This window comes from Necator americanus, chromosome X (assembly GCF_031761385.1).
Source record: "Necator americanus strain Aroian chromosome X, whole genome shotgun sequence".
NCBI classification, from domain to species: domain Eukaryota; kingdom Metazoa; phylum Nematoda; class Chromadorea; order Rhabditida; family Ancylostomatidae; genus Necator; species Necator americanus.
This window is the reverse complement of record NC_087376.1, coordinates 23,599,392-23,609,322: the sequence shown is the minus strand read 5'-3', so window position 1 is coordinate 23,609,322 and position 9,931 is coordinate 23,599,392. Positions and strand designations below refer to the sequence as shown.

At 46.2% G+C, this 9,931-nt stretch overlaps 2 protein-coding genes across 3 annotated transcripts; both read right to left on the bottom strand.

The window, feature by feature from the left end:
• Nucleotides 1-16: 16 nt before the first annotated feature.
• RB195_025092 (uncharacterized protein) lies at nucleotides 17-685 on the bottom strand (the record flags this gene model as incomplete). The annotated part of the gene is made up of 1 exon (XM_064213099.1): nucleotides 17-685. The coding sequence occupies one exon, from the start codon at nucleotides 683-685 to the stop codon at nucleotides 17-19; it is 669 nt and encodes a 222-aa protein (XP_064068980.1).
• On the bottom strand, nucleotides 17-2,923 carry RB195_025091 (uncharacterized protein; the record flags this gene model as incomplete). Of its 2 annotated transcripts, XM_064213098.1 has the most annotated exons (3): nucleotides 17-1,013; nucleotides 1,055-2,418; nucleotides 2,804-2,923. In XM_064213098.1, 3 exons carry the CDS (start codon nucleotides 2,921-2,923, stop codon nucleotides 17-19), a joined length of 2,481 nt encoding a protein of 826 aa, XP_064068978.1. The 2 variants fall into 2 exon arrangements, with proteins under 2 accessions (XP_064068978.1, XP_064068979.1); XM_064213097.1 differs by having other exon boundaries at nucleotides 898-2,508.
• Nucleotides 2,924-9,931: the final 7,008 nt, after the last annotated feature.

The following is a 9,931-nucleotide window of genomic DNA, read 5'->3' as shown; positions in this document are numbered from 1 at the left end:
GCGTTATACCTATCGTCTACCTCAACATCCGCATCTCCATAGCGTGCAGCACTCTTTCCAAAGCTTTCGTTGTCGGCCAGCACTTGCATCCGTAAAGGGCAACAGGACGCACAACCGTCCTGTAGATCTTCGACTTCAGTCGAACAGGGACTTTCTTGTCGCACAGTACCCCTGTTGCCATTTTCCATTTCATCCATGCAGCATTAACACGTGCTCGACCTTCTTGATCAATGTCGCCTGTGGAAGTCACTTTGGATCCAAGGTACTTGAAGCAGTTCACCTTGTTTAATTCGGTGCCATCAACACGAATTGAACCATCCTCTATCCTTGGTCCGCACTCCATGTACTCAGTTTTTGATGTGTTGAGGCGCAATCCATATTGCTGCAGCTGATCCTTCCAAGACTGCACTTGTTTCTGAAGATCATCTCGAGACTTCGACGCGAGCATGACATCGTCGGCAAAGAGTAGAGTCCACGGATGCTGCTTCTGGATTTCCTTCGTTATCGTGTCCATGCACAGTATGAACAGCAGAGGTGAGAGGGATGAGCCCTGATGAACCCCCACTTGTACAGGGAATGGCCTGCTTGTTCCAGCAGCACATCGTACAACGCTGGTAGGCTTCGCATAAAGTAGCTTCGTCCACCGCACATATTCATCTGGTACTCTATGCCACCTCATGGACATCCATAACAGCTCATGTGGAACACGGTCGAAAGCTTTCTCGAGATCGAGAAAAGCAAGATGCACACTGCGGTTCTTCTCTCGATGTTTCTCCAGGAGGATTCGGACAGCATGGATAGCATCTATAGTGCTGCAGTCCTTCACAAAACCGCAGTGGTTGAGTGAAACGCTAACAATTTTCCTCAGACGAGCTTCCAGGACACGTTCAAAAACCTTCATCGTATGGCAGAGCAGTCGTATGGGCCTGTACGAGGTGCAGTCAGCAATGTCTCCTTCCCTTTCCAGACAGGCACGGTCACGGAAGTTTGCCAAACGTCTGGTGTCCGTCCTTCTGCAACGATCTTGTTAAATAGAGTTGCGAGCCACATGGACCCTCGATCTCCTAGCAGCTTCCAGATATCAACAGGTATGTCATCAGGACCGGTTGCCTTGTTCGACTTCATTTTTGCGAGGGCAGCACTGACTTCGACGGCAGTAATTGGTAGAACAGGACCCTCGACGCTGGGAACGGTTGGGATGGGAGGATGACAGAACTCTTCGTTACACAAGTGATTGTAGTACTCTCGCCACCTCTCCAGGATCTGACCAGAGCGGCGCAGAACGGCTCCATCAGCTCCCTTAACGATCTTGGTGTGCTCCATATCCAACGTTGAGCGATGACGTGCTCTGACTAAACGATACACTGCCCGCTCGCCTTCTCTGGTATCAAGCATGTCGTACACAGCCTTGTAGCGGTCTGACTTCGCCTTGGAGACTGCCTTCTTAGCCTCCCTCTTCGCCGCTAGGTAAGCACCCCGATCTTCAGGCTGACGCGTCCTCCACCAGAGCTTATACTTGGACTTCTTCTCACGAATTGCCGCCTGAACTTCCTCGTTCCAAAACCACGTAGCCTTTTGTACCTTTGGCTTACCTAGAGTCGTCTTTCCCAGAGTGTTTTCCGCGGTCAAGCGTATAACGCTGGAAGTAGACAACCACATTTCCTCCACACTACGAGTATGGTGGGGAAGTGTAGATAGAGCCACGGACGCGAGAAATACCTCTTTTCGATCCTTCAGATTCCACCATTTGATGCGCTGTGTTTCGGTCCTTGGATGTCCCTTCCTTGGACGGGAGATTTTCAAGTCCATAACGAGCAGATGGTGTTGGGCAGCGACATGGTCTGTAGGGATGACTTTTGAATCCTGCAGAAGTCGGCGATCTTGTCGGCGTAACATCCAGAAATCTATTTGTGTTTCACGACCGCCGCTGGTGTACGTGATCAAATGCGATTTTCTTTTCCGATACTGCGTGTTAGCAATGATCAAGTCACTTGCGACAGCATACTCCAGGATTCGCAACCCGTCGTCGTTACGAGCTCCATAGCCGTGTCCACCATGACAACTCTCGAATCCGTCTTTTCGAGAACCGACAAGTTCATTGAAGTCTCCTCCGATTAAAAGTACTTCTTCGCCTTGCAGGGATTGGACGTACTGCTCCAGATCCTCCCAAAAGCTTGCCTTTTCTTCTTCACTACAGCCCGCCTGTGGCGCATAAGCAGAGACGACTCGCAATTCCACTTCTCCTGTGTCTACTTTTACAGCCATCAGGCGATCCGATAGTCGATCCACTGCTGTGACGCTGTTTCTAAACGACTCGTTCAATATGATACCAACGCCATTGCGATTTGATGTGCCGTGGTAGATCAGCTTGTAGCCATCGCCTAATTCCCTTGCCTTGGAGCCTTTCCAGCGAGTCTCCTGTACACAACATATGTCAACACGACGTTTTCTGAGACTGTCTGCCAGTTCACGACTTCTTCCAGTAAGCGTTAAGTGTTGCCAAGCGCACTGGATGTTGCTGGCGATGGCGGACTAACTTCTTTGGCCGGCTTCGTCCTCTAGCCGGTAGCCCTCGCATATTTGCCACATTGCCCGGGCGAGGACAATGCGCGTCGCTTCTGGGGTACGCCCTAGCTTCTGAAGAACACATAGTAGACATTAGCAGTATGACGCGACGGGGATGTAGTCCTCGGTCGGCTTGTCGCACTAGCAAGCTAGCAGCCTGGCACCGGAATCGTCGTACTACCTCCTCACTTAGCTAGCCTGTAGCCTTGGCCCAAGGACCGGGCTACTAGCCGGACACCTTTGTGGCATGGTTGAACCTGCCGAGACGAAGTCTCGCCACCATAGCTGCCCGACGGCCAGGGCCACCGCTGCGCCGCTTTGAGGCGTGAGGTAGGATTTGCAGCAGCAATGCGCGCATAACATCTACCAAACAAAAAACAAGAGAGATGCGTAAGTTGTTTAAAGACATTTGAAAAGTTTAGAAGCACTTCGGCCTTCTAAGATAATATTGGCTTATAATATGCTCCTGATCTTGCCATCTAAACCTTAACCTTTTACGGCTGCACGGCTTTTACCAAAGCTTACTGTCACTACCGCGTTACAGATTTGCAATGCTGGTCATCTCAGTCCAGAACAACTGGTATATCCGTGGTTAGCGTATGTAAAGACCTCAGCAGGATAAAGGATAAAAGACAAAGGGTCTGGCTTTGCTCCACCTTCTTGGGGTGCGCCACCGCGTTCACTTCGACTCAGAATCGGCTTTACGAATGTGCAAGTGGCCTGTACAATGACCTGCAGGGCTAGCCGACGTATAAAGTCACTGTCGTATTAATTTTGATAAGCTGTACACGAGGTTGTTAAATAATTTATTTGGCTAACTTTTCAGCGGAATCGCCTTCTTTAGAGTGAAATGGGCGATTCAATTTACAACCTGAACGACTAAGCCTCTCCACAACTAAAGTGGTAAACTCCATGCCTACTTTTTCTATCACCAACTTATCGACTACATCGAATGCTCACCTTGGATCGGAGACGCCTAGCATGGACCGCTGACTGATCGACCACGAGTGGGAATGGTTCGAATGTCTCATTCGGATCGAAAGAACCATCCAAGATACGGCGCGAGTTCTCGCGTTATCGAAAGACATTCATCCTTGAGGTTCATTTACGGATATTTGGTTTGGATCCAAAGTGTCTCCAGCGATTTTTGAGCCAACGTTTTGAATTCGTACGCTAAGATTTGGACCCTAATCTCTAAATAAGTTCCGTCATGTTTTTTTTGTTCAACGGGCACCCAAATGTGTCCATTCTCGTAACCTATTTTTTTCCGTTCACGGGCTTCTTAGTGCAGACATATAGCGGTTGTGCCGTTTCACCGACATACTAGTCGCCACAGATCGTGCAAGCAACCAGATAGATTACACCGGATTTCAAGCAGTCTTTTGGTCTACCTGTGGGACAAATAATACAGTTCGGTGTTGTACAGATGGTATCGTACAAACGATTCCGAACTAATTTACGTTCTAAATTGTTCGGTATTTATTTGTTCGGTATTTCAACGACCGAAACGAAGCTATCTAAGTCTGCTCTCCTCAGACACCGCCAAATGGCAGTGCTCATTTCATCGGATATATAAGGAAAGCAGAGAAGTATCTTATCTGTGGTGGGGTTTTCCAACGGCTCGTTGCTTCGGTATCGTCTCGTTTCAGACATTCGGATTTCATAACCAATAGAAACAGCAATTTCGTGAGTCAACGTTAACGATTCCTTTCTCTCCTCAGGTGTATTACAAACGGTTCTTTCCGTGCGGAACATATGAGATAGATGAGGAGAGAGAAAATGAACCAAAATGTTTTTATACCTAGACTTGCGAAACCGTTTTGTTTGATACGTACCGTTTGAGATGTCTCCCTGGATTTTTGAAAAAAGAAGCCAATCGCCCTGTGGTTCCTCACAATTAAGTTAAATTTGTTCGGACTGTCGGTTCAACAAGTCAAATTATTCCATCTCCGCTTGGGTGGCGCAAATGACAAAGTAATCGTCGATTTACCGAGAGTAGGACAGAGGACGTAGTTGCAGAACAGGTGCTTCAATTCTGGCTATAAATGAAATGGCTAAGGTGGGAGCCCCTCTGCCACATAGCTAAATCTCTAAGTTGTGCGAAGTAATTTCCGGACCATCTGAAGATATTGCAGTAGACGCACGCCTTGAGAAGAACCGTCGATTGGGGGATTGAGGATCCGTATAAATTGATGGTTCTTATGTTTCCTTTCAGCAGTTCAAATACAGTCTGTATCGCAGAGCTATTCAGCTATTTAGCTACATTCGTATAGTAGGTTCCACGTGTTTCTGAATATCTACGCTCAAAGTGAATTTTATGCAATAAGGCTAGCTGCGAGTACAGTGCTTTGACGTCGAAAGACTCCATGACACAGTCTTTGTCAGGTGTGCCGCGCGTAAGTGGTCTAGAAACATGCAGGTATTTGTTAAATGGGCGGGTATAGGGCTCAATACTTGCGCAAATATTGTGTTTAGAAATCACCCTATCTTATTCGTTGGACCTCCTACGCTACTAATTATAGGTTTCATTTTAGATAAGCAGGATCAGTGGAGGCTAAGTCGCTGTTGGACTAGAGTTTGTGCGTCTTGATAATGTGATAGAGCACTGAGCAGGTCAACAGGTCACTCAGTGCGAGCAATGGAAGAGGGAGGAAACTCAGCAGATTTTGCTATGCTAAACTGTTAGTCGTTTAAAAAGAGGGACTTCTTTACGAACACATTCTTCTGACGACATAGTGAGGATCGCTTTTGTGAGAACAGAACTAAATCTAACATTTCTCTTGCACAGGCGGCAAAAACCGTTTGTAATACACCTGAGGAGAGAAAGGAATCGTTAACGTTGACTCACGAAATTGCTGTTTCTATTGGTTATGAAATCCGAATGTCTAAAACGAGACGATACCGAAGCAACGAGCCGTTGGAAAACCCCACCACAGATAAGATACTTCTCTGCTTTCCTTATATATCCAATGAAATGAGCACTGCCATTTGGCGGTGTTTGAGGAGAGCAGACTTAGATAGCTTCGTTTCGGTCGTTGAAATACCGAACAAATAAATACCGAACAATTTAGAACGTAAATTAGTTCGGAATCGTTTGTACGATACCATCTGTACAACACCAAACTGTATTATTTGTCCCACAGGTAGACCAAAAGACTGCTTGAAATCCGGTGTAATCTATCTGGTTGCTTGCACGATCTGTGGCGACTAGTATGTCGGTGAAACGGCACAACCGCTATATGTCTGCACTAAGAAGCCCGTGAACGGAAAAAAATAGGTTACGAGAATGGACACATTTGGGTGCCCGTTGAACAAAAAAAAACATGACGGAACTTATTTAGAGATTAGGGTCCAAATCTTAGCGTACGAATTCAAAACGTTGGCTCAAAAATCGCTGGAGACACTTTGGATCCAAACCAAATATCCGTAAATGAACCTCAAGGATGAATGTCTTTCGATAACGCGAGAACTCGCGCCGTATCTTGGATGGTTCTTTCGATCCGAATGAGACATTCGAACCATTCCCACTCGTGGTCGATCAGTCAGCGGTCCATGCTAGGCGTCTCCGATCCAAGGTGAGCATTCGGTGTAGTCGCTATGTTGGTGTTTGAAAATAAGGCATGGAGCTCACCATTTTAGTTGTTGAGAGGCTTAGTCGTTTAAATTGTAAATTGAATCGCCCGACATCCAACTATGCCGGGGTTCATTGAAGGTCGAACTTTTCCAGTATCAAATCATTGTTTTTATCCTCGCACGCAAGTCTGGAACTAAATTCTCGACTAAGATAAGATGAAAAATCGTCACTAGGGCGGAATCAAACATCCGTCTGATCTTGCTGCAGCTACAGCTGGCTCTTACGGACGGCGCTACACCGCTTCTCTTCAGGTTTTGATATACCAGTAAGTTGATAAAGTCGACATTCGCTCAGAAAGGGATGACCGGTTTTGTAGCCGGTGTATGTCAGACCCTCAACTGACGAGGTTTCACCCAGCACTAGGAGAAAGTGCGCAGGAGTTTAGTAGTCGACGATTCGATAATCCAAAACTACGTCATTGCCATGGGATGCCGAAAACCTTGGTTGCTGAGGTTTTAGTGTGTCTAGGAAGAAAGCACACAAGATCAATAAATCAGCATCAATAGATACCATCTGACAAATTTCACTGTTCCTACAGGAGAATTAGATCAGGATCAGTAGGATCATCAATTACTTGGAGCGCAGCTCACAACATTCCGAATCGCACTCTTAGTGTTTGATTTGCAGCGAAATTGCAAACAAAATCGTTGTTGGAAGGTAGTTTACGGGCTACGCATGATCGTCATCAGCGGCTTAATGTAAACTATTGCGGTGAATCTGTCTTTTTCGCTTTCCAGTTGATTGTGAGCGCATCTTTGCAATGGGTGCTTTGGGTTAGTGCTTGGTTTCCAACTTGTTCACGGGCTGTAGAGCGCACCAACACGCAGACGTTCTCTGCAGGCTTGTTGGAAGCACAACAGAATACGGTAAGGAGATCAAATCATACGCAAATTCTTCAGTCTCACATCAGAGCTGTGCACTATCGTCATTCACCACTCGACGGCAACGTCCGGACTACGTTTCATTTCCCGCCTCCCAGAAGGGGAACTAAAACGTAATCCAAACTTTTTCTTTTTCGAGGACGAGGATTTTCTAAACTTTGACGAGTACTTCCTTGATCTCGTCCTCAGGCTTGATCTTCTTTCTACCTAACCCTAGAGGATGAAGAGCCATAGCGAATCACCAACGCACTGTAGTGGAAACTGATTCCGGTACGCTGTCCGCGTGTGCGGTTGATGCTAACTTCTGGCTTTTGCAGTTGGAGAACGTAGATCTCAGCATCAATTACTTGTCCTTTGGGTAAGAGCTCCCAATATTCAGTCCCATTTTTCTTTGGTACGGGAAAAGAGCGCCTTTTTAGAGTGGTGGTTGAGATTATGGATGGCTCGAGCTCCTTATCGCCATTGTTTGTATGTTTGTATGTGTGTGTGTGTGTGTGTGTGTGTGTGTGTGTGTGTGTGTGTGTGTGTGTGTGTGTGTGTGTGTGTGTGTGTGTGTGTGTGTGTGTGTGTGTGTGTGTGTGTGTGTGTGTGTGTGTGTGTGTGTGTGTGAGTGAGTGTGTGTGAGTGTGTGTGTGGGCGAAAATACTGAAAATACTCCATAATGGTGCAAAACTCGCCAACGGTCAGGGGCCAAACTACCGCCATGCACCTCATAGGTGAGCACTCTACCTCTTCACCGTTGTCCAAATCCATGCAATCTGTCTATTGACTTTGATAAGGCAAATTAGTTTCTCTCATATGTTAAAGGATAAAAAAAGGATAAAGTTTCTGGTGTTAATCAGTCCGCTTGGGATGCGCCCCCACGTTCACTTCAATTCAGAATCGTTTGAGCTTTGCGAACGTGTATATGGCCTATACAATGACTTGCGGTGGCTAGCCGATGTGTCAAGTCAGTGTTTTTATCCTCCCAGACAAGTCTGGTACCAATTTATCGACCCCGGAGGGATGAAAGGCTTGGTGAGCACTAGGGCGGATTCGAACCTCCGATCGATCGTGCAGGAAGCGGAACCTCTAACCGCTACACCACGCCCGCCTTCTCATATGTTAGTGAGGGTAAATAAACTTTTATGTGAATGTGTACTTCCAAATTTGCGAACTATCATGCTGTATAATAACGAGCGTATTCTGTCACGTGTGTGCGTCTGTGTACGTATGTGTCTCAGTCAAGGAATTCCAAAAAGAGAGGGAGACGGATACCATGGCGTCGGTTTGGTGCACTGGAGCCTCAATCTGGAGCAATAAAATTTGGTGAGACGGGTCCTACGGCGTCGAATTCATGCCCCGGAGCCAGATAGCTGTAAAATGGGGTGGGACGGGTACCTCGGAGTCGGAATTGTGTGCCGGTGCCAGAAAGCTAGAGAGAGGGGAGAGACTGGTCCCGCTGCGTTGGATTGGTGCACAAGATCCACAACGCAGTAGAATGGGTTTCTGTGGCTCCTTCGCATATCTATTTCTCAGCATGTCTTCCTGATGTTGCTGACATCCTTCTTTCGAAAAGAAGAAATACACGTGCGAACCGCTGCTTAAATACAATACATAGTAGCCAAAAGTTTACGCGATCTGACGTAGAACGTTATTTTTTTCACTACGATAGTGATATTCACGTCCTCATGTCAGCACATCATCCTTTTAATAGCGGAGAACGGAGGAAACTCATACTTCGAATGACGTTTCCAAATTGTGGAGGTTTGAGATGAATATGTTCTCCAAATATAGAACTGAGCGTTTAGGGAAAATCTTTCGTCTATGCTTAAATTTTCGGATAAAAGATTGAAGGAAGCGTTGATAGAAAAAAGCGATTCTAATTTAATAAAAATATCGTTACTGTTATTCCCATTGGTCGATGAAGGTGAGCGAAGCGAACAGCAAAAAAAGCCTGAAGTCCGGCTCCAGCTGGACGTTCAGGCTGGTACTAAATAACATGTAAGGCAACTGATCTGTAGCAGTTACCGTAGTCTACGTCTGAAAGGTGTAATAACCGCTTAACCATACCATATATGAACGTACCAGGGAAATACGATATTATTAAAAATATTGGAAGAAACCTATGCAACAACCTAGTCAGTCAACCTGGTAGAAGGCATAGAGGAGACATAGACCAGGTCCTCAAGAAAAGTCCTCCAAAAGGCCGTCCTCAGAACAAATACGAGGTTGTTTTTGCTGCGCTGCTGACACTCTTCGCTAGGTAGTGACGAGCCACATAGCTTCGCGACTAGTCTGCTTGAATTTTATAAGAGTTAACACGATCCGCAGTACGGCTGGAGTGCTGCGAACTCAAATGATAAAGGTTCTATTTGGAATATACTGTTTTTAAGGGTACGAAACATCCTAGAAGACTTCCTCGTTTTTTAGAGATCTTTGAGCTACTTTTCTTAGAAATCTCTAGACTTTGAAAGAAAGGAGCAGTTTTTGGACATTCGTCATGATTAGAGAGCAATAAGAGAGTTACAATCTCCTTGCTGTCTTCTGTTGTGTTTCCAACAGGCCTACAGAGAACGCCTGTGTATTGGTGCTCACTACACCCCCTTAAACAAGTTGGAAACCAAGTACTAACCTAGTTGCAAAGATGCGCGCACAAACACCTGGAAACGAGGGAAGAAAAGCTTCAACGCAACGTTGTACAATGGGGAAAATCAAGTCATTTGACCGTAGGGTACCTTTATTAGAGCTTATGACAAAGTTATATTACCGTCGAAATTGGTATCAGGCAGCTACAACTTTCCCGCAACTGTGCCAAATTGCTGGTAACTGGAAGTGGCTCGCGCTTGATACCACAAGCAAAAACACATGT